General features: G+C 43.8%; 1 protein-coding gene across 1 annotated transcript in view; it reads right to left on the minus strand.

Annotated features, from left to right (window-relative positions):
• Window positions 1–265: 265 nt before the first annotated feature.
• The window catches only part of LOC139544453 (cystatin), a 39719-nt gene continuing 14818 nt past the window's right edge, over window positions 266–25166 (minus strand). Inside the window, exons 4-5 of the mRNA XM_071351566.1 lie at window positions 1725–1829; window positions 266–594 (exon numbers count right to left, since the gene is read on the minus strand). Of these exons, the coding sequence (XP_071207667.1) occupies window positions 508–594; window positions 1725–1829 (192 nt within the window). The 3' untranslated portion in view covers window positions 266–507. The remainder of the gene's footprint in view (window positions 595–1724; window positions 1830–25166) is intronic.

A 25166-nucleotide genomic window follows, 5' to 3' on the forward strand; every position in this document is an offset into this window, starting at 1 on the left:
CTGTCCCAGTAGAGAACTCTGTCATCTCTGTCCCAGTAGGGAACTCTGTCATCTCTGTCCCAGTAGGGAACTCTGTCATCTCTGTCCCAGTAGAGAACTCTGTCATCTCTGTCCCAGTAGGGAACTCTGTCATCTCTGTCCCAATATGGAACTCTGTCATCTCTGTCCAAGAGTAAAATGAATCTGGTCATCCACTGATAACATTTCCTGGTTATCCACTGATAAAAATCATATGATTAAAAACCACAACAAATAGATTCTTAAATAATGTCAGTTGAAATCAGTTTTATTAGAAACAAAATCACAACAAATCCTAAAAGAAATCTATGCAGTTTTGAAAAGTCAAGTCATTCAATGATGAAGCATGTCGTTTAGGCGTAACTCTGTAGATAGTCATGGTCATGTTCAGGAAGTCAGTAGACGGTGACGACTGGTCTGGAGTCAGTGTTACTTATTACAGGACGAAGAGGACAGATCATGTAGTTGTTGGTTGAAACAGATCTGGAGTCAGATTTGCTTCTGGCAAGAGGAGGTGGCGATCTCGTGCTTCTCATTACGAGGGTTAAACCACACCTCAAACGTACATGTCAGACGCTGTAAAACAAACAATTACGTCACATTAATGTCAATAAACTGTATAGACACTGTGATCTATGAGGTGAATATTACATGGTGTACTGTATGTATAGCCTGAGTACCAGGACTGTCTGTGCTATTGTTACAAACGTGTCTGGGACATAACATGGAGCGGAATGATAACACAAACCGTTCTGGTACCCCCAGGTCACTATATGTACTGCATGTTATAAAATGGTCGTTTTTGACTTATGTAAGAATGACGCTCTAATGCCCCGCTCAGTATCTGCATGAAGTGCTTAAATCTCTCCATTATCAAAGGAAAGAACTGATAAATCTGGAGCTTTCCAATGCAGAAGCACTTATTTCATAATTACACTTATGTAACACAGTGTACCACATGGCACCCTAATGCCTAAATAGGGCACTACTCTGGTCAAAAGTAGTGCACTACTCTGGTCAAAAGTAGTGCACGACTCTGGTCAAAAGTAGTGCACGACTCTGGTCAAAAGTAGGGCACTACTCTGGTCAAAAGTAGTGCACGACTCTGGTCAAAAGTAGTGCACGACTCTGGTCAAAAGTAGTGCACAACTCTGGTCAATAGTAGTGCACTACTCTGGTCAATAGTAGTGCACTACTCTGGTCAAAAGTAGTGCACAACTCTGGTCAATAGTAGTGCACTACTCTGGTCAATAGTAGTGCACTACTCTGGTCAATAGTAGTGCACTACTCTGGTCAAAAGTAGTGCACTACTCTGGTCAAAAGTAGTGCACTACTCTGGTCAAAAGTAGTGCACTACTCTGGTCAAAAGTAGTGCACTACTCTGGCCAAAAGTAGTGCACTACTCTGGTTAATAGTAGTGCACTACTCTGGTCAAAAGTAGTGCACTACTCTGGTTAATAGTAGTGCACTACTCTGGTCAATAGTAGTGCACTACTCTGGTCAATAGTAGTGCACTACTCTGGTCAATAGTAGTGCACTACTCTGGTCAATAGTAGTGCACTACTCTGGTCAATAGTAGTGCACTATATAGGGAATAGGGTGCCTTGTAGGACATACATCCAGTTTCTAAGTCACATACACTATATCTGTATTCTCTGCTCTGTATATCCATGAGCATCAGAAAACACAGTGTTTAGAAAAGTCACCTTCTTCCCCAGAACACAGGACTCCACATCTGAGTCGTGCTCTGTCTTGAGGCACTTGGTCTTCCCGATGACCACCTCTATCCTGTAGTTGATCATGTTAGTCACCTGTTTGGGTCATATAAAGGAGAGCCTTGGTAAGAAACAACCATACATTGACATCAGCTTTTTAGTTGAATAAATTAACTCATCATGAGAGATGTTTGTACAATTAATTTAAATTAATGTTATGCACTTCTCACATGAATAGCAGACGTTGTGTAAATTACTTTACCACTTAAAGGGAGGTAGTAAGAAGTATAGGAAAGTGTCCCAAATGGAAAAAGAAGTGCACTCTAGGGTCAATAGGGGACCATTCAGGACAAAGGCTAGCGGTAATAGGGGACCATTTAGGATGTAGTCTAGAGGTAATAGGGGACCAATCAGGATGTAGTCTAGAGGTAATAGGGGACCATTCAGGATGTAGTCTAGAGGTAATAGGGGACCATTTAGGATGTAGTCTAGAGGTAATAGGGGACCATTTAGGATGTAGTCTAGAGGTAATAGGGGACCATTCAGGATGTAGTCTAGAGGTAATAGGGGACCATTCAGGATGTAGTCTAGAGGTAATAGGGGACCATTCAGGATGTAGTCTAGAGGTAATAGGGGACCATTCAGGATGTAGTCTAGAGGTAATAGGGGACCATTCAGGATGTAGTCTAGAGGTAATAGGGGACCATTTAGGATGTAGTCTAGAGGTAATAGGGGACCATTTAGGATGTAGTCTAGAGGTAATAGGGGACCATTTAGGATGTAGTCTAGAGGTAATAGGTGACCATTTAGGATGTAGTCTAGAGGTAATAGGGGACCATTTAGGATGTAGTCTAGAGGTAATTGGGGACCATTCAGGATGTAGTCTAGAGGTAATAGGGGACCATTCAGGATGTAGTCTAGATGTAATAGGGGACCATTCAGGATGTAGCCTAGAGGTAATAGGGGACCATTCAGGATGTAGTCTAGAGGTAATAGGGGACCATTTAGGATGTAGTCTAGAGGTAATAGGGGACCATTCAGGATGTAGTCTAGAGGTAATAGGGGACCATTCAGGATGTAGTCTAGATGTAATAGGGGACCATTCAGGATGTAGTCTAGAGGTAATAGGGGACCATTCAGGATGTAGTCTAGAGGTAATAGGGGACCATTCAGGATGTAGTCTAGAGGTAATAGGGGACAATTCAGGATGTAGTCTAGAGGTAATAGGGGACCATTCAGGATGTAGTCTAGAGGTAATAGGGGACCATTCAGGATGTAGTCTAGAGGTAATAGGGGACCATTTAGGATGTAGTCTGGAGGTAATAGGGGACCATTCAGGATGTAGTCTAGAGGTAATAGGGGACCATTTAGGATGTAGTCTAGAGGTAATAGGGGACCATTCATGATGTAGTCTAGAGGTAATAGGGGACCATTCAGGATGTAGTCTAGAGGTAATAGGGGACAATTCAGGATGTAGTCTAGAGGTAATAGGGGACCATTCAGGATGTAGTCTAGAGGTAATAGGGGACAATTCAGGATGTAGTCTAGAGGTAATAGGGGACCATTCAGGATGTAGTCTAGAGGTAATAGGGGACCATTCAGGATGTAGTCTAGAGGTAATAGGGGACCATTTAGGATGTAGTCTGGAGGTAATAGGGGACCATTCAGGATGTAGTCTAGAGGTAATAGGGGACCATGTAGGATGTAGTCTAGAGGTAATAGGGGACCATTTAGGATGTAGTCTAGAGGTAATAGGGGACCATTTAGGATGTAGTCTAGAGGTAATAGGGGACCATTCAGGATGTAGTCTAGAGGTAATAGGGGACCATTTAGGATGTAGTCTAGAGGTAATAGGGGACCATTCAGGATGTAGTCTAGATGTAATAGGGGACCATTCAGGATGTAGTCTAGAGGTAATAGGGGACCATTTAGGATGTAGTCTAGAGGTAATAGGGGACCATTCAGGATGTAGTCTAGAGGTAATAGGGGACCATTTAGGATGTAGTCTAGAGGTAATAGGGGACCATTCAGGATGTAGTCTAGATGTAATAGGGGACCATTCAGGATGTAGTCTAGAGGTAATAGGGGACCATTCAGGATGTAGTCTAGAGGTAATAGGGGACCATTCAGGATGTAGTCTAGAGGTAATAGGGGACCATTTAGGATGTAGTCTAGAGGTAATAGGGGACCATTCAGGATGTAGTCTAGAGGTAATAGGGGACCATTCAGGATGTAGTCTAGAGGTAATAGGGGACCATTTAGGATGTAGTCTAGTGGTAATAGGGGACCATTCAGGATGTAGTCTAGAGGTAATAGGGGACCATTTAGGATGTAGTCTAGAGGTAATAGGGGAACATTTAGGATGTAGTCTAGAGGTAATAGGGGACCATTCAGGATGTAGTCTAGAGGTAATAGGGGACCATTCAGGATGTAGTCTAGAGGTAATAGGGGACCATTCAGGATGTAGTCTAGAGGTAATAGAGGACCATTCAGGATGTAGTCTAGAGTTAATAGGGGACCATTCAGGATGTAGTCTAGAGGTAATAGGGGACCATTTAGGATGTAGTCTAGAGGTAATAGGGGACCATTTAGGATGTAGTCTAGAGGTAATAGGGGACCATTCAGGATGTAGTCTAGAGGTAATAGGGGACCATTCAGGATGTAGTCTAGAGGTAATAGGGGACCATTTAGGATGTAGTCTAGAGGTAATATGGGACCATTCAGGATGTAGTCTAGATGTAATAGGGGACCATTCAGGATGTAGTCTAGAGGTAATAGGGGACCATTTAGGATGTAGTCTAGAGGTAATAGGGGACCATTCAGGATGTAGTCTAGAGGTAATAGGGGACCATTTAGGATGTAGTCTAGAGGTAATAGGGGACCATTCAGGATGTAGTCTAGATGTAATAGGGGACCATTCAGGATGTAGTCTAGAGGTAATAGGGGACCATTCAGGATGTAGTCTAGAGGTAATAGGGGACCATTCAGGATGTAGTCTAGAGGTAATAGGGGACCATTTAGGATGTAGTCTAGAGGTAATAGGGGACCATTCAGGATGTAGTCTAGAGGTAATAGGGGACCATTCAGGATGTAGTCTAGAGGTAATAGGGGACCATTTAGGATGTAGTCTAGTGGTAATAGGGGACCATTTAGGATGTAGTCTAGAGGTAATAGGGGAACATTTAGGATGTAGTCTAGAGGTAATAGGGGACCATTCAGGATGTAGTCTAGAGGTAATAGGGGACCATTCAGGATGTAGTCTAGAGGTAATAGGGGACCATTCAGGATGTAGTCTAGAGGTAATAGAGGACCATTCAGGATGTAGTCTAGAGTTAATAGGGGACCATTCAGGATGTAGTCTAGAGGTAATAGGGGACCATTTAGGATGTAGTCTAGAGGTAATAGGGGACCATTTAGGATGTAGTCTAGAGGTAATAGGGGACCATTTAGGATGTAGTCTAGAGGTAATAGGGGACCATTTAGGATGTAGTCTAGAGGTAATAGGGGACCATTTAGGATGTAGTCTAGAGGTAATAGGGGACCATTCAGGATGTAGTCTAGATGTAATAGGGGACCATTCAGGATGTAGTCTAGAGGTAATAGGGGACCATTTAGGATGTAGTCTAGAGGTAATAGGGGACCATTCAGGATGTAGTCTAGAGGTAATAGGGGACCATTTAGGATGTAGTCTAGAGGTAATAGGGGACCATTCAGGATGTAGTCTAGATGTAATAGGGGACCATTCAGGATGTAGTCTAGAGGTAATAGGGGACCATTCAGGATGTAGTCTAGAGGTAATAGGGGACCATTCAGGATGTTGTCTAGAGGTAATAGGGGACCATTCAGGATGTAGTCTAGAGGTAATAGGGGACCATTTAGGATGTAGTCTAGTGGTAATAGGGGACCATTTAGGATGTAGTCTAGAGGTAATAGGGGACCATTTAGGATGTAGTCTAGAGGTAATAGGGGACCATTCAGGATGTAGTCTAGAGGTAATAGGGGACCATTCAGGATGTAGTCTAGAGGTAATAGGGGACCATTCAGGATGTAGTCTAGAGGTAATAGAGGACCATTCAGGATGTAGTCTAGAGTTAATAGGGGACCATTCAGGATGTAGTCTAGAGGTAATAGGGGACCATTTAGGATGTAGTCTAGAGGTAATAGGGGACCATTTAGGATGTAGTCTAGATGTAATAGGGGACCATTCAGGATGTAGTCTAGATGTAATAGGGGACCATTCAGGATGTAGTCTAGAGGTAATAGGGGACCATTCAGGATGTAGTCTAGAGGTAATAGGGGACCATTCAGGATGTAGTCTAGAGGTAATAGGGGACCATTCAGGATGTAGTCTAGAGGTAATAGGGGACCATTCAGGATGTAGTCTAGAGGTAATAGGGGACCATTCAGGATGTAGTCTAGAGGTAATAGGGGACCATTTAGGATGTAGTCTGGAGGTAATAGGGGACCATTCAGGATATAGTCTAGAGGTAATAGGGGACCATTTAGGATGTAGTCTAGAGGTAATAGGGGACCATTCAGGATGTAGTCTAGAGGTAATAGGGGACCATTCAGGATGTAGTCTAGAGGTAATAGGGGACCATTCAGGATGTAGTCTAGAGGTAATAGGGGACCATTCAGGATGTAGTCTAGAGGTAATAGGGGACCATTCAGGATGTAGTCTAGATGTAATAGGGGACCATTCAGGATGTAGTCTAGATGTAATAGGGGACCATTCAGGATGTAGTCTAGAGGTAATAGGGGACCATTCAGGATGTAGTCTAGAGGTAATAGGGGACCATTCAGGATGTAGTCTAGAGGTAATAGAGGACCATTCAGGATGTAGTCTAGAGTTAATAGGGGACCATTCAGGATGTAGTCTAGAGGTAATAGGGGACAATTCAGGATGTAGTCTAGAGGTAATAGGGGACCATTTAGGATGTAGTCTAGAGGTAATAGGGGACCATTTAGGATGTAGTCTAGAGGTAATAGGGGACCATTTAGGATGTAGTCTAGAGGTAATAGGGGACCATTCAGGATGTAGTCTAGAGGTAATAGGGGACCATTTAGGATGTAGTCTAGAGGTAATAGGGGACCATTTAGGATGTAGTCTAGAGGTAATAGGGGACCATTCAGGATGTAGTCTAGAGGTAATAGGGGACCATTCAGGATGTAGTCTAGAGGTAATAGGGGACCATTCAGGATGTAGTCTAGAGGTAATAGGGGACCATTCAGGATGTAGTCTAGATGTAATAGGGGACCATTCAGGATGTAGTCTAGATGTAATAGGGGACCATTCAGGATGTAGTCTAGAGGTAATAGGGGACCATTCAGGATGTAGTCTAGAGGTAATAGGGGACCATTCAGGATGTAGTCTAGAGGTAATAGGGGACCATTCAGGATGTAGTCTAGAGGTAATAGGGGACCATTCAGGATGTAGTCTAGAGGTAATAGGGGACCATTCAGGATGTAGTCTAGAGGTAATAGGGGACCATTCAGGATGTAGTCTGGAGGTAATAGGGGACCATTCAGGATGTAGTCTAGAGGTAATAGGGGACCATTTAGGATGTAGTCTAGAGGTAATAGGGGACCATTCAGGATGTAGTCTAGAGGTAATAGGGGACCATTTAGGATGTAGTCTAGAGGTAATAGGGGACCATTTAGGATGTAGTCTAGAGGTAATAGGGGACCATTCAGGATGTAGTCTAGAGGTAATAGGGGACCATTCAGGATGTAGTCTAGAGGTAATAGGGGACCATTCAGGATGTAGTCTAGAGGTAATAGGGGACCATTCAGGATGTAGTCTAGAGGTAATAGGGGACCACTTAGGATGTAGTCTAGAGGTAATAGGGGACCACTTAGGATGTAGTCTAGAGGTAATAGGGGACCATTTAGGATGTAGACTAAAGGTAATAGGGGAACATTTAGGATGTAGTCTAGAGGTAATAGGGGACCATTTAGGATGTAGACTAGAGGTAATAGGGGACCATTCAGGATGTAGTCTAGAGGTAATAGGGGACCATTCAGGATGTAGTCTAGAGGTAATAGGGGACCATTTAGGATGTAGTGTAGAGGTAATAGGGGCCCATTCAGGATGTAGTCTAGAGGTAATAGGGGACCATTTAGGATGTAGTCTAGAGGTAATAGTGGACCATTCAGGATGTAGTCTAGAGGTAATAGGGGACCATTCAGGATGTAGTCTAGAGGTAATAGGGGACCATTCAGGATGTAGTCTAGAGGTAATAGGGGACCATTTAGGATGTAGTCTAGAGGTAATAGGGGACCATTTAGGATGTAGTCTAGAGGTAATAGGGGACCATTTAGGATGTAGTCTAGAGGTAATAGGGGACCATTCAGGATGTAGTCTAGAGGTAATAGGGGACCATTCAGGATGTAGTCTAGAGGTAATAGGGGACCATTTAGGATGTAGTCTAGAGGTAATAGGGGACCATTTAGGATGTAGTCTAGAGGTAATAGGGGACCATTTAGGATGTAGTCTAGAGGTAATAGGGGATCATTTAGGATGTAGTCTAGAGGTAATAGGGGACCATTCAGGATGTAGTCTAGAGGTAATAGGGGACCATTCAGGATGTAGTCTAGAGGTAATAGGGGACCATTCAGGATGTAGTCTAGAGGTAATAGGGGACCATTCAGGATGTAGTCTAGAGGTAATAGGGGACCATTCAGGATGTAGTCTAGATGTAATAGGGGACCATTCAGGATGTAGTCTAGATGTAATAGGGGACCATTCAGGATGTAGTCTAGAGGTAATAGGGGACCATTCAGGATGTAGTCTAGAGGTAATAGGGGACCATTCAGGATGTAGTCTAGAGGTAATAGGGGACCATTCAGGATGTAGTCTAGAGGTAATAGGGGACCATTCAGGATGTAGTCTAGAGGTAATAGGGGACCATTCAGGATGTAGTCTAGAGGTAATAGGGGACCATTCAGGATGTAGTCTAGAGGTAATAGGGGACCATTTAGGATGTAGTCTAGAGGTAATAGGGGACCATTCAGGATGTAGTCTAGAGGTAATAGGGGACCATTTAGGATGTAGTCTAGAGGTAATAGGGGACCATTTAGGATGTAGTCTAGAGGTAATAGGGGACCATTCAGGATGTAGTTTAGAGGTAATAGGGGACCATTCAGGATGTAGTCTAGAGGTAATAGGGGACCATTCAGGATGTAGTCTAGAGGTAATAGGGGACCATTCAGGATGTAGTCTAGAGGTAATAGGGGACCATTCAGGATGTAGTCTAGAGGTAATAGGGGACCACTTAGGATGTAGTCTAGAGGTAATAGGGGACCATTTAGGATGTAGACTAAAGGTAATAGGGGAACATTTAGGATGTAGTCTAGAGGTAATAGGGGACCATTTAGGATGTAGTCTAGAGGTAATAGGGGACCATTCAGGATGTAGTCTAGAGGTAATAGGGGACCATTTAGGATGTAGTCTGGAGGTAATAGGGGACCATTCAGAATGTAGTCTAGAGGTAATAGGGGACCATTTAGGATGTAGTCTAGAGGTAATAGGGGACCATTCAGGATGTAGTCTAGATGTAATAGGGGACCATTCAGGATGTAGTCTAGATGTAATAGGGGACCATTCAGGATGTAGCCTAGAGGTAATAGGCGACCATTCAGAATGTAGTCTAGAGGTAATATGGGACCATTCAGGATGTAGTCTAGAGGTAATATGGGACCATTCAGGATGTAGTCTAGATGTAATAGGGGACCATTCAGGATGTAGTCTAGAGGTAATAGGGGACCATTCAGGATGTAGTCTAGAGGTAATAGGGGGCCATTCAGGATGTAGTCTAGAGGTAATAGGGGACCATTCAGGATGTAGTCTAGAGGTAATAGGGGACCACTTAGGATGTAGTCTAGAGGTAATAGGGGACCATTTAGGATGTAGACTAAAGGTAATAGGGGAACATTTAGGATGTAGTCTAGAGGTAATAGGGGACCATTTAGGATGTAGACTAGAGGTAATAGGGGACCATTCAGGATGTAGTCTAGAGGTAATAGGGGACCATTCAGGATGTAGTCTAGAGGTAATAGGGGACCATTTAGGATGTAGTGTAGAGGTAATAGGGGCCCATTCAGGATGTAGTCTAGAGGTAATAGGGGACCATTTAGGATGTAGTCTAGAGGTAATAGTGGACCATTCAGGATGTAGTCTAGAGGTAATAGGGGACCATTCAGGATGTAGTCTAGAGGTAATAGGGGACCATTCAGGATGTAGTCTAGAGGTAATAGGGGACCATTTAGGATGTAGTCTAGAGGTAATAGGGGACCATTTAGGATGTAGTCTAGAGGTAATAGGGGACCATTTAGGATGTAGTCTAGAGGTAATAGGGGACCATTCAGGATGTAGTCTAGAGGTAATAGGGGACCATTCAGGATGTAGTCTAGAGGTAATAGGGGACCATTTAGGATGTAGTCTAGAGGTAATAGGGGACCATTTAGGATGTAGTCTAGAGGTAATAGGGGACCATTTAGGATGTAGTCTAGAGGTAATAGGGGATCATTTAGGATGTAGTCTAGAGGTAATAGGGGACCATTCAGGATGTAGTCTAGAGGTAATAGGGGACCATTCAGGATGTAGTCTAGAGGTAATAGGGGACCATTCAGGATGTAGTCTAGAGGTAATAGGGGACCATTCAGGATGTAGTCTAGAGGTAATAGGGGACCATTCAGGATGTAGTCTAGAGGTAATAGGGGACCACTTAGGATGTAGTCTAGAGGTAATAGGGGACCATTTAGGATGTAGACTAAAGGTAATAGGGGAACATTTAGGATGTAGTCTAGAGGTAATAGGGGACCATTTAGGATGTAGACTAGAGGTAATAGGGGACCATTCAGGATGTAGTCTAGAGGTAATAGGGGACCATTCAGGATGTAGTCTAGAGGTAATAGGGGACCATTTAGGATGTAGTGTAGAGGTAATAGGGGCCCATTCAGGATGTAGTCTAGAGGTAATAGGGGACCATTTAGGATGTAGTCTAGAGGTAATAGTGGACCATTCAGGATGTAGTCTAGAGGTAATAGGGGACCATTCAGGATGTAGTCTAGAGGTAATAGGGGACCATTCAGGATGTAGTCTAGAGGTAATAGGGGACCATTTAGGATGTAGTCTAGAGGTAATAGGGGACCATTTAGGATGTAGTCTAGAGGTAATAGGGGACCATTTAGGATGTAGTCTAGAGGTAATAGGGGACCATTTAGGATGTAGTCTAGAGGTAATAGGGGACCATTTAGGATGTAGTCTAGAGGTAATAGGGGACCATTTAGGATGTAGTCTAGAGGTAATAGGGGACCATTTAGGATGTAGTCTAGAGGTAATAGGGGATCATTTAGGATGTAGTCTAGAGGTAATAGGGGACCATTCAGGATGTAGTCTAGAGGTAATAGGGGACCATTCAGGATGTAGTCTAGAGGTAATAGGGGACCATTCAGGATGTAGTCTAGAGGTAATAGGGGACCATTCAGGATGTAGTCTAGAGGTAATAGGGGACCATTCAGGATGTAGTCTAGATGTAATAGGGGACCATTCAGGATGTAGTCTAGATGTAATAGGGGACCATTCAGGATGTAGTCTAGAGGTAATAGGGGACCATTCAGGATGTAGTCTAGAGGTAATAGGGGACCATTCAGGATGTAGTCTAGAGGTAATAGGGGACCATTCAGGATGTAGTCTAGAGGTAATAGGGGACCATTCAGGATGTAGTCTAGAGGTAATAGGGGACCATTCAGGATGTAGTCTAGAGGTAATAGGGGACCATTCAGGATGTAGTCTAGAGGTAATAGGGGACCATTTAGGATGTAGTCTAGAGGTAATAGGGGACCATTCAGGATGTAGTCTAGAGGTAATAGGGGACCATTTAGGATGTAGTCTAGAGGTAATAGGGGACCATTTAGGATGTAGTCTAGAGGTAATAGGGGACCATTCAGGATGTAGTTTAGAGGTAATAGGGGACCATTCAGGATGTAGTCTAGAGGTAATAGGGGACCATTCAGGATGTAGTCTAGAGGTAATAGGGGACCATTCAGGATGTAGTCTAGAGGTAATAGGGGACCATTCAGGATGTAGTCTAGAGGTAATAGGGGACCACTTAGGATGTAGTCTAGAGGTAATAGGGGACCATTTAGGATGTAGACTAAAGGTAATAGGGGAACATTTAGGATGTAGTCTAGAGGTAATAGGGGACCATTTAGGATGTAGTCTAGAGGTAATAGGGGACCATTCAGGATGTAGTCTAGAGGTAATAGGGGACCATTTAGGATGTAGTCTGGAGGTAATAGGGGACCATTCAGAATGTAGTCTAGAGGTAATAGGGGACCATTTAGGATGTAGTCTAGAGGTAATAGGGGACCATTCAGGATGTAGTCTAGATGTAATAGGGGACCATTCAGGATGTAGTCTAGATGTAATAGGGGACCATTCAGGATGTAGCCTAGAGGTAATAGGCGACCATTCAGAATGTAGTCTAGAGGTAATAGGGGACCATTCAGGATGTAGTCTAGAGGTAATATGGGACCATTCAGGATGTAGTCTAGATGTAATAGGGGACCATTCAGGATGTAGTCTAGAGGTAATAGGGGACCATTCAGGATGTAGTCTAGAGGTAATAGGGGGCCATTCAGGATGTAGTCTAGATGTAATAGGGGACCATTCAGGATGTAGCCTAGAGGTAATAGGGGACCATTCAGGATGTAGTCTAGAGGTAATAGGGGACCATTCAGGATGTAGTCTAGATGTAATAGGGGACCATTCAGGATGTAGTCTAGATGTAATAGGGGACCATTCAGGATGTAGTCTAGATGTAATAGGGGACCATTCAGGATGTAGTCTAGAGGTAATAGGGGACCATTCAGGATGTAGTCTAGATGTAATAGGGGACCATTCAGGATGTAGTCTAGAGGTAATAGGGGACCATTCAGGATGTAGTCTAGAGGTAATAGGGGACCATTCAGGATGTAGTATAGAGGTAATAGGGGACCATTCAGGATGTAGTCTAGAGGTAATAGGGGACCATTCAGGATGTAGTCTAGAGGTAATAGGGGACCATTTAGGATGTAGTCTAGAGGTAATAGGGGACCATTTAGGATGTAGTCTAGAGGTAATAGGGGACCCTTCAGGATGTAGTCTAGAGGTAATAGGGGACCATTTAGGATGTAGTCTAGAGGTAATAGGGGACCATTCAGGATGTAGTCTAGAGGTAATAGGGGACCATTCAGGATGTAGTCTAGAGGTAATAGGGGACAATTCAGGATGTAGTCTAGAGGTAATAGGGGACCATTCAGGATGTAGTCTAGAGGTAATAGGGGACAATTCAGGATGTAGTCTAGAGGTAATAGGGGACCATTTAGGATGTAGTCTGGAGGTAATAGGGGACCATTTAGGATGTAGTCTAGAGGTAATAGGGGACCATTCAGGATGTAGTCTAGAGGTAATAGGGGACCATTTAGGATGTAGTCTAGAGGTAATAGGGGACCATTCAGGATGTAGTCTAGAGGTAATAGGGGACCATTTAGGATGTAGTCTAGAGGTAATAGGGGACCATTCAGGATGTAGTCTAGAGGTAATAGGGGACCATTTAGGATGTAGTCTAGAGGTAATAGGGGACCATTTAGGATGTAGTCTAGAGGTAATAGGGGACCATTTAGGATGTAGTCTAGAGGTAATAGGGGACCATTCAGGATGTAGTCTAGAGGTAATAGGGAACCATTCAGGATGTAGTCTAGAGGTAATAGGGGACCATTTAGGATGTAGTCTAGAGGTAATAGGGGACCATTTAGGATGTAGTCTAGAGGTAATAGGGGACCATTCAGGATGTAGTCTAGAGGTAATAGGGGACCATTCAGGATGTAGTCTAGATGTAATAGGGGACCATTCAGGATGTAGTCTAGAGGTAATAGGGGACCATTCAGGATGTAGTCTAGATGTAATAGGGGACCATTCAGGATGTAGTCTAGATGTAATAGGGGACCATTCAGGATGTAGTCTAGAGGTAATAGGGGACCATTCAGGATGTAGTCTAGAGGTAATAGGGGGACCATTTAGGATGTAGTCTAGAGGTAATAGGGGACCATTCAGGATGTAGTCTAGAGGTAATAGGGGACCATTTAGGATGTAGTCTAGAGGTAATAGGGGACCATTTAGGATGTAGTCTAGAGGTAATAGGGGACCATTCAGGATGTAGTCTAGAGGTAATAGGGGACCATTCAGGATGTAGTCTAGAGGTAATAGGGGACCATTCAGGATGTAGTCTAGAGGTAATAGGGGACCATTCAGGATGTAGTCTAGAGGTAATAGGGGACCATTCAGGATGTAGTCTAGAGGTAATAGGGGACCATTCAGGATGTAGTCTAGAGGTAATAGGGGACCATTTAGGATGTAGTCTAGAGGTAATAGGGGACCATTTAGGATGTAGTCTAGAGGTAATAGGGGACCATTTAGGATGTAGTCTAGAGGTAATAGGGGACCATTTAGGATGTAGTCTAGAGGTAATAGGTGACCATTTAGGATGTAGTCTAGAGGTAATAGGGGAACATTTAGGATGTAGTCTAGAGGTAATAGGGGACCATTCAGGATGTAGTCTAGAGGTAATAGGGGGCCATTCAGGATGTAGTCTAGATGTAATAGGGGACCATTCAGGATGTAGCCTAGAGGTAATAGGGGACCATTTAGGATGTAGTCTAGAGGTAATAGGGGACCATTCAGGATGTAGTCTAGAGGTAATAGGGGGCCATTCAGGATGTAGTCTAGATGTAATAGGGGACCATTCAGGATGTTGCCTAGAGGTAATAGGGGACCATTCAGGATGTAGTCTAGAGGTAATAGGGGACCATTCAGGATGTAGTCTAGAGGTAATAGGGGACCATTCAGGATGTAGTTTAGAGGTAATATGGGACCATTCAGGATGTAGTCTAGATGTAATAGGGGACCATTCAGGATGTAGTCTAGAGGTAATAGGGGACCATTCAGGATGTAGTCTAGATGTAATAGGGGACCATTCAGGATGTAGTCTAGATGTAATAGGGGACCATTCAGGATGTAGTCTAGAGGTAATAGGGGACCATTTAGGATGTAGTCTAGAGGTAATAGGGGACCATTCATTATTTAGTCTAGATGTAATAGGGGACCATTCAGGATGTAGTCTAGAGGTAATAGGGGACCATTCAGGATGTAGTCTAGAGGTAATAGGGGACCATTCAGGATGTAGTCTAGAGGTAATAGGGGACCATTCAGGATGTAGTCTAGAGGTAATAGGGGACCATTTAGGATGTAGTCTAGAGGTAATAGGGGACCATTCAGGATGTAGTCTAGAGGTAATAGGGGACCATTCAGGATGTAGTCTAGAGGTAATAGGGGACAATTCAGGATGTAGTCTAGAGGTAATAGGGGACCATTCAGGATGTAGTCTAGAGGTAATAGGGGACCATTCAGGATGTAGTCTAGAGGTAATAGGGGACCATTTAGGATGTAGTCTGGAGGTAATAGGGGACCATTTAGGATGTAGTCTAGAGGTAATAGGGGACCATTTAGGATGTAGTCTAGAGGTAATAGGGGACCATTCAGGATGTAGTCTAGAGGTAATAGGGGACCATTTAGGATGTAGTCTAGATGTAATAGGGGACCATTCAGGATGTAGTCTAGAGGTAATAGGGGACCATTTAGGATGTAGTCTAGAGTTAATAGGGGACCATTCAGGATTTAGTCTAGATGTAATAGGGGACCATTCAGGATGTAGTCTAGAGGTAATAGGGGACCATTTAGGATGTAGTCTAGAGGTAATAGGGGACCATTCAGGATGTAGTCTAGAGGTAATAGGGGACCATTCAGGATGTAGTCTAGAGGTAATAGGGGACCATTCAGGATGTAGTCTAGAGGTAATAGGGGACCATTCAGGATGTAGTCTAGAGGTAATAGGGGACAATTCAGGATGTAGTCTAAAGGTAATAGGGGACCATTCAGGATGTAGTCTAGAGGTAATAGGGGACCATTTAGGATGTAGTCTGGAGGTAATAGGGGACCATTTAGGATGTAGTCTAGAGGTAATAGGGGACCATTTAGGATGTAGTCTAGAGGTAATAGGGGACCATTCAGGATGTATTCTAGAGGTAATAGGGGACCATTTAGGATGTAGTCTAGAGGTAATAGGGGACCATTCAGGATGTAGTCTAGATGTAATAGGGGACCATTCAGGATGTAGTCTAGAGGTAATAGGGGACCATTTAGGATGTAGTCTAGAGGTAATAGGGGACCATTCAGGATGTAGTCTAGAGGTAATAGGGGACCATTCAGGATGTAGTCTAGAGGTAATAGGGGACCATTCAGGATGTAGTCTAGAGGTAATAGGGGACCATTCAGGATGTAGTCTAGAGGTAATAGGGGACCATTTAGGATGTAGTCTAGAGGTAATAGGGGACCATTCAGGATGTAGTCTAGAGGTAATAGGGGACCATTCAGGATGTAGTCTAGAGGTAATAGGGGACAATTCAGGATGTAGTCTAGAGGTAATAGGGGACCATTCAGGATGTAGTCTAGAGGTAATAGGGGACCATTCAGGATGTAGTCTAGAGGTAATAGGGGACCATTCAGGATGTAGTCTAGAGGTAATAGGGGACCATTCAGGATGTAGTCTAGAGGTAATAGGGGACAATTCAGGATGTAGTCTAGAGGTAATAGGGGACCATTCAGGATGTAGTCTAGAGGTAATAGGGGACCATTCAGGATGTAGTCTAGAGGTAATAGGGGAACATTTAGGATGTAGTCTAGAGGTAATAGGGGACCATTCAGGATGTAGTCTAGAGGTAATAGGGGAACATTCAGGATGTAGTCTAGAGGTAATAGGGGACCATTCAGGATGTAGTCTAGAGGTAATAGGGGACCATTTAGGATGTAGTCTAGAGGTAATAGGGGACCATTCAGGATGTAGTCTAGAGGTAATAGGGGACCATTTAGGATGTAGTCTAGAGGTAATAGGGGACCATTCAGGATGTAGTCTAGAGGTAATAGGGGACCATTTAGGATGTAGTCTAGAGGTAATAGGGGACCATTCAGGATGTAGTCTAGAGGTAATAGGGGACCATTCAGGATGTAGTCTAGAGGTAATAGGGGACCATTTAGGATGTAGTCTAGAGGTAATAGGGGACCATTCAGGATGTAGTCTAGAGGTAATAGGGGACCATTCAGGATGTAGTCTAGAGGTAATAGGGGACCATTCAGGATGTAGTCTAGAGGTAATAGGGGACCATTCAGGATGTAGTCTAGAGGTAATATGGGACCATTTAGGATGTAGTCTAGAGGTAATAGGGGACCATTCAGGATGTAGTCTAGAGGTAATAGGGGACCATTCAGGATGTAGTCTAGAGGTAATAGGGGACCATTCAGGATGTAGTCTAGAGGTAATAGTGGACCATTCAGAATGTAGTCTAGAGGTAATAGGGGACCATTCAGGATGTAGTCTAGAGGTAATAGGGGACCATTCAGGATGTAGTCTAGAGGTAATAGGGGACCATTTAGGATGTAGTCTAGAGGTAATAGGGGACCATTCAGGATGTAGTCTAGAGGTAATAGGGGACCATTCAGGATGTAGTCTAGAGGTAATAGGGGACCATTTAGGATGTAGTCTAGAGGTAATAGGGGACCATTTAGGATGTAGTCTAGAGGTAATAGGGGACCATTTAGGATGTAGTCTAGAGGTAATAGGGGACCATTCAGGATGTAGTCTAGAGGTAATAGGGGACCATTCAGGATGTAGTCTAGAGGTAATAGGGGACCATTTAGGATGTAGTCTAGAGGTAATAGGGGACCATTCAGGATGTAGTCTAGAGGTAATAGGGGACCATTCAGGATGTAGTCTAGAGGTAATAGGGGACCATTTAGGATGTAGTCTAGAGGTAATAGGGGACCATTCAGGATGTAGTCTAGAGGTAATAGGGGACCATTTAGGATGTAGTCTAGAGGTAATAGGGGACCATTTAGGATGTAGTCTAGAGGTAATAGGGGACCATTTAGGATGTAGTCTAGAGGTAATAGGGGACCATTTAGGATGTAGTCTAGAGGTAATAGGGGACCATTCAGGATGTAGTCTAGAGGTAATAGGGGACCATTCAGGATGTAGTCTAGAGGTAATAGGGGACCATTCAGGATGTAGTCTAGAGGTAATAGGGGACCATTCAGGATGTAGTCTAGAGGTAATAGGGGACCATTTAGGATGTAGTCTAGAGGTAATAGGGGACCATTCAGGATGTAGTCTAGAGGTAATAGGGGACCATTTAGGATGTAGTCTAGAGGTAATAGGGGACCATTTAGGATGTAGTCTAGAGGTAATAGGGGACCATTTAGGATGTAGTCTAGAGGTAATAGGGGACCATTCAGGATGTAGTCTAGAGGTAATAGGGGACCATTCAGGATGTAGTCTAGAGGTAATAGGGGGCCATTCAGGATGTAGTCTAGAGGTAATAGGGGACCATTCAGGATGTAGCCTAGAGGTAATAGGGGACCATTCAGAATGTAGCCTAGAGGTAATAGGGGACCATTCAGAATGTAGTCTAGAGGTAATAGGGGACCATTTAGGATGTAGTCTAGATGTAATAGGGGACCATTCAGGATGTAGTCTAGAGGTAATAGGGGACCATTCAGGATGTAGTCTAGATGTAATAGGGGACCATTCAGGATGTAGTCTAGAAGTAATAGGGGACCAATCAGGATGTAGTCTAGAGGTAATAGGGGACCATTTAGGATGTAGTCTAGAGGTAATAGGGGACCATTCAGGATGTAGTCTAGATGTAATAGGGGACCATTCAGGATGTAGTCTAGAGGTAATAGGGGACCATTCAGGATGTAGTCTAGAGGTAATAGGGGACCATTCAGGATGTAGTCTAGAGGTAATAGGGGACCATTCAGGATGTAGTCTAGAGGTAATAGGGGACCATTTAGGATGTAGTCTAGAGGTAATAGGGGACCATTCAGGATGTAGTCTAGAGGTAATAGGGGACCATTCAGGATGTAGTCTAGAGGTAATAGGGGACCATTCAGGATGTAGTCTAGAGGTAATAGGGGACAATTCAGGATGTAGTCTAAAGGTAATAGGGGACCATTCAGGATGTAGTCTAGAGGTAATAGGGGACCATTTAGGATGTAGTCTGGAGGTAATAGGGGACCATTTAGGATGTAGTCTAGAGGTAATAGGGGACCATTTAGGATGTAGTCTAGAGGTAATAGGGGACCATTCAGGATGTAGTCTAGAGGTAATAGGGGACCATTTAGGATGTAGTCTAGAGGTAATAGGGGACCATTCAGGATGTAGTCTAGATGTAATAGGGGACCATTTAGGATGTAGTCTAGAGGTAATAGGGGACCATTCAGGATGTAGTCTAGAGGTAATAGGGGACCATTCAGGATGTAGTCTAGAGGTAATAGGGGACCATTCAGGATGTAGTCTAGAGGTAATAGGGGACCATTCAGGATGTAGTCTAGAGGTAATAGGGGACCATTTAGGATGTAGTCTAGAGGTAATAGGGGACCATTCAGGATGTAGTCTAGAGGTAATAGGGGACCATTCAGGATGTAGTCTAGAGGTAATAGGGGACAATTCAGGATGTAGTCTAGAGGTAATAGGGGACCATTCAGGATGTAGTCTAGAGGTAATAGGGGACCATTCAGGATGTAGTCTAGAGGTAATAGGGGACCATTTAGGATGTAGTCTGGAGGTAATAGGGGACCATTTAGGATGTAGTCTAGAGGTAATAGGGGACCATTTAGGATGTAGTCTAGAGGTAATAGGGGACCATTCAGGATGTAGTCTAGAGGTAATAGGGGACCATTCAGGATGTAGTCTAGAGGTAATAGGGGACCATTTAGGATGTAGTCTAGAGGTAATAGGGGACCATTCAGGATGTAGTCTAGAGGTAATAGGGGACCATTCAGGATGTAGTCTAGAGGTAATAGGGGACCATTTAGGATGTAGTCTAGAGGTAATAGGGGACCATTCAGGATGTAGTCTAGATGTAATAGGGGACCATTTAGGATGTAGTCTAGAGGTAATAGGGGACCATTCAGGATGTACTCTAGAGGTAATAGGGGACCATTCAGGATGTAGTCTAGAGGTAATAGGGGACCATTCAGGATGTAGTCTAGAGGTAATAGGGGACCATTCAGGATGTAGTCTAGAGGTAATAGGGGACCATTTAGGATGTAGTCTAGAGGTAATAGGGGACCATTCAGGATGTAGTCTAGAGGTAATAGGGGACCATTCAGGATGTAGTCTAGAGGTAATAGGGGACAATTCAGGATGTAGTCTAGAGGTAATAGGGGACCATTCAGGATGTAGTCTAGAGGTAATAGGGGACCATTCAGGATGTAGTCTAGAGGTAATAGGGGACCATTTAGGATGTAGTCTGGAGGTAATAGGGGACCATTTAGGATGTAGTCTAGAGGTAATAGGGGACCATTTAGGATGTAGTCTAGAGGTAATAGGGGACCATTCAGGATGTAGTCTAGAGGTAATAGGGGACCATTCAGGATGTAGTCTAGAGGTAATAGGGGACCATTTAGGATGTAGTCTAGAGGTAATAGGGGACCATTCAGGATGTAGTCTAGAGGTAATAGGGGACCATTCAGGATGTAGTCTAGAGGTAATAGGGGACCATTTAGGATGTAGTCTAGAGGTAATAGGGGACCATTCAGGATGTAGTCTAGAGGTAATAGGGGACCATTCAGGATGTAGTCTAGAGGTAATAGGGGACAATTCAGGATGTAGTCTAGAGGTAATAGGGGACCATTCAGGATGTAGTCTAGAGGTAATAGGGGACCATTCAGGATGTAGTCTAGAGGTAATAGGGGACCATTTAGGATGTAGTCTGGAGGTAATAGGGGACCATTTAGGATGTAGTCTAGAGGTAATAGGGGACCATTTAGGATGTAGTCTAGAGGTAATAGGGGACCATTCAGGATGTAGTCTAGAGGTAATAGGGGACCATTTAGGATGTAGTCTAGAGGTAATAGGGGACCATTCAGGATGTAGTCTAGAGGTAATAGGGGACCATTTAGGATGTAGTCTAGAGGTAATAGGGGACCATTCAGGATGTAGTCTAGAGGTAATAGGGGACCATTCAGGATGTAGTCTAGAGGTAATAGGGGACCATTCAGGATGTAGTCTAGAGGTAATAGGGGACCATTCATGATGTAGTCTAGAGGTAATAGGGGACCATTTAGGATGTAGTCTAGAGGTAATAGGGGACCATTTAGGATGTAGTCTTGAGGTAATAGGGGACCATTCAGGATGTAGTCTAGAGGTAATAGGGGACCATTCAGGATGTAGTCTAGAGGTAATAGGGGACCATTTAGGATGTAGTCTAGAGGAAATAGGGGACCATTCAGGATGTAGTCTAGAGGTAATAGGGGACCATTCAGGATGTAGTCTAGAGGTAATAGGGGACCATTTAGGATGTAGTCTAGAGGTAATAGGGGACCATTCAGGATGTAGTCTAGAGGTAATAGGGGACCATTCAGGATGTAGTCTAGAGGTAATAGGGGACCATTCAGGATGTAGTCTAGAGGTAATAGGGGACAATTCAGGATGTAGTCTAGAGGTAATAGGGGACCATTCAGGATGTAGTCTAGAGGTAATAGGGGACCATTCAGGATGTAGTCTAGAGGTAATAGGGGAACATTTAGGATGTAGTCTAGAGGTAATAGGGGACCATTCAGGATGTAGTCTAGAGGTAATAGGGGACCATTCAGGATGTAGTCTAGAGGTAATAGGGGACCATTTAGGATGTAGTCTAGAGGTAATAGGGGACCATTCAGGATGTAGTCTAGAGGTAATAGGGGACCATTTAGGATGTAGTCTAGAGGTAATAGGGGACCATTCAGGATGTAGTCTAGAGGTAATAGGGGACCATTCAGGATGTAGTCTAGAGGTAATAGGGGACCATTTAGGATGTAGTCTAGAGGTAATAGGGGACCATTCAGGATGTAGTCTAGAGGTAATAGGGGACCATTCAGGATGTAGTCTAGAGGTAATAGGGGACCATTTAGGATGTAGTCTAGAGGTAATAGGGGACCATTCAGGATGTAGTCTAGAGGTAATAGGGGACCATTCAGGATGTAGTCTAGAGGTAATAGGGGACCATTCAGGATGTAGTCTAGAGGTAATAGGGGACCATTCAGGATGTAGTCTAGAGGTAATAGGGGACCATTCAGGATGTAGTCTAGAGGTAATATGGGACCATTTAGGATGTAGTCTAGAGGTAATAGGGGACCATTCAGGATGTAGTCTAGAGGTAATAGGGGACCATTCAGGATGTAGTCTAGAGGTAATAGGGGACCATTCAGGATGTAGTCTAGAGGTAATAGTGGACCATTCAGAATGTAGTCTAGAGGTAATAGGGGACCATTCAGGATGTAGTCTAGAGGTAATAGGGGACCATTCAGGATGTAGTCTAGAGGTAATAGGGGACCATTCAGGATGTAGTCTAGAGGTAATAGGGGACCATTCAGGATGTAGTCTAGAGGTAATAGGGGACCATTCAGGATGTAGTCTAGAGGTAATAGGGGACCATTTAGGATGTAGTCTAGAGGTAATAGGGGACCATTCAGGATGTAGTCTAGAGGTAATAGGGGACCATTCAGGATGTAGTCTAGAGGTAATAGGGGACCATTTAGGATGTAGTCTAGAGGTAATAGGGGACCATTCAGGATGTAGTCTAGAGGTAATAGGGGACCATTCAGGATGTAGTCTAGAGGTAATAGGGGACCATTCAGGATGTAGTCTAGAGGTAATAGGGGACCATTTAGGATGTAGTCTAGAGGTAATAGGGGACCATTTAGGATGTAGTCTAGAGGTAATAGGGGACCATTTAGGATGTAGTCTAGAGGTAATAGGGGACCATTCAGGATGTAGTCTAGAGGTAATAGGGGACCATTCAGGATGTAGTCTAGAGGTAATAGGGGACCATTCAGGATGTAGTCTAGAGGTAATAGGGGACCATTCAGGATGTAGTCTAGAGGTAATAGGGGACCATTTAGGATGTAGTCTAGAGGTAATAGGGGACCATTCAGGATGTAGTCTAGAGGTAATAGGGGACCATTCAGGATGTAGTCTAGAGGTAATAGGGGACCATTTAGGATGTAGTCTAGAGGTAATAGGGGACCATTTAGGATGTAGTCTAGAGGTAATAGGGGACCATTTAGGATGTAGTCTAGAGGTAATAGGGGACCATTCAGGATGTAGTCTAGAGGTAATAGGGGACCATTCAGGATGTAGTCTAGAGGTAATAGGGGACCATTCAGGATGTAGTCTAGAGGTAATAGGGGACCATTTAGGATGTAGTCTAGAGGTAATAGGGGACCATTCAGGATGTAGTCTAGAGGTAATAGGGGACCATTCAGGATGTAGTCTAGAGGTAATAGGGGACCATTTAGGATGTAGTCTAGAGGTAATAGGGGACCATTCAGGATGTAGTCTAGAGGTAATAGGGGACCATTTAGGATGTAGTCTAGAGGTAATAGGGGACCATTTAGGATGTAGTCTAGAGGTAATAGGGGACCATTTAGGATGTAGTCTAGAGGTAATAGGGGACCATTTAGGATGTAGTCTAGAGGTAATAGGGGACCATTCAGGATGTAGTCTAGAGGTAATAGGGGACCATTCAGGATGTAGTCTAGAGGTAATAGGGGACCATTCAGGATGTAGTCTAGAGGTAATAGGGGACCATTTAGGATGTAGTCTAGAGGTAATAGGGGACCATTCAGGATGTAGTCTAGAGGTAATAGGGGACCATTCAGGATGTAGTCTAGAGGTAATAGGGGACCATTTAGGATGTAGTCTAGAGGTAATAGGGGACCATTCAGGATGTAGTCTAGAGGTAATAGGGGACCATTTAGGATGTAGTCTAGAGGTAATAGGGGACCATTTAGGATGTAGTCTAGAGGTAATAGGGGACCATTTAGGATGTAGTCTAGAGGTAATAGGGGACCATTCAGGATGTAGTCTAGAGGAAATAGGGGACCATTCAGGATGTAGTCTAGAGGTAATAGGGGACCATTCAGGATGTAGTCTAGAGGTAATAGGGGACCATTTAGGATGTAGTCTAGAGGTAATAGGGGACCATTCAGGATGTAGTCTAGAGGTAATAGGGGACCATTCAGGATGTAGTCTAGAGGTAATAGGGGACCATTCAGGATGTAGTCTAGAGGTAATAGGGGACAATTCAGGATGTAGTCTAGAGGTAATAGGGGACCATTCAGGATGTAGTCTAGAGGTAATAGGGGACCATTCAGGATGTAGTCTAGAGGTAATAGGGGAACATTTAGGATGTAGTCTAGAGGTAATAGGGGACCATTCAGGATGTAGTCTAGAGGTAATAGGGGACCATTCAGGATGTAGTCTAGAGGTAATAGGGGACCATTTAGGATGTAGTCTAGAGGTAATAGGGGACCATTCAGGATGTAGTCTAGAGGTAATAGGGGACCATTCAGGATGTAGTCTAGAGGTAATAGGGGACCATTTAGGATGTAGTCTAGAGGTAATAGGGGACCATTCAGGATGTAGTCTAGAGGTAATAGGGGACCATTTAGGATGTAGTCTAGAGGTAATAGGGGACCATTCAGGATGTAGTCTAGAGGTAATAGGGGACCATTCAGGATGTAGTCTAGAGGTAATAGGGGACCATTTAGGATGTAGTCTAGAGGTAATAGGGGACCATTCAGGATGTAGTCTAGAGGTAATAGGGGACCATTCAGGATGTAGTCTAGAGGTAATAGGGGACCATTCAGGATGTAGTCTAGAGGTAATAGTGGACCATTCAGAATGTAGTCTAGAGGTAATAGGGGACCATTCAGGATGTAGTCTAGAGGTAATAGGGGACCATTCAGGATGTAGTCTAGAGGTAATAGGGGACCATTTAGGATGTAGTCTAGAGGTAATAGGGGACCATTCAGGATGTAGTCTAGAGGTAATAGGGGACCATTCAGGATGTAGTCTAGAGGTAATAGGGGACCATTCAGGATGTAGTCTAGAGGTAATAGGGGACCATTCAGGATGTAGTCTAGAGGTAATAGGGGACCATTTAGGATGTAGTCTAGAGGTAATAGGGGACCATTCAGGATGTAGTCTAGAGGTAATAGGGGACCATTCAGGATGTAGTCTAGAGGTAATAGGGGACCATTTAGGATGTAGTCTAGAGGTAATAGGGGACCATTCAGGATGTAGTCTAGAGGTAATAGGGGACCATTTAGGATGTAGTCTAGAGGTAATAGGGGACCATTTAGGATGTAGTCTAGAGGTAATAGGGGACCATTTAGGATGTAGTCTAGATGTAATAGGGGACCATTCAGGATGTAGTCTAGAGGTAATAGGGGACCATTCAGGATGTAGTCTAGAGGTAATAGGGGACCATTTAGGATGTAGTCTAGAGGTA

The sequence above is a fragment of the Salvelinus alpinus genome, chromosome 18 (genome assembly GCF_045679555.1).
Source record: "Salvelinus alpinus chromosome 18, SLU_Salpinus.1, whole genome shotgun sequence".
Taxonomy (NCBI): Eukaryota; Metazoa; Chordata; class Actinopteri; order Salmoniformes; family Salmonidae; genus Salvelinus; species Salvelinus alpinus.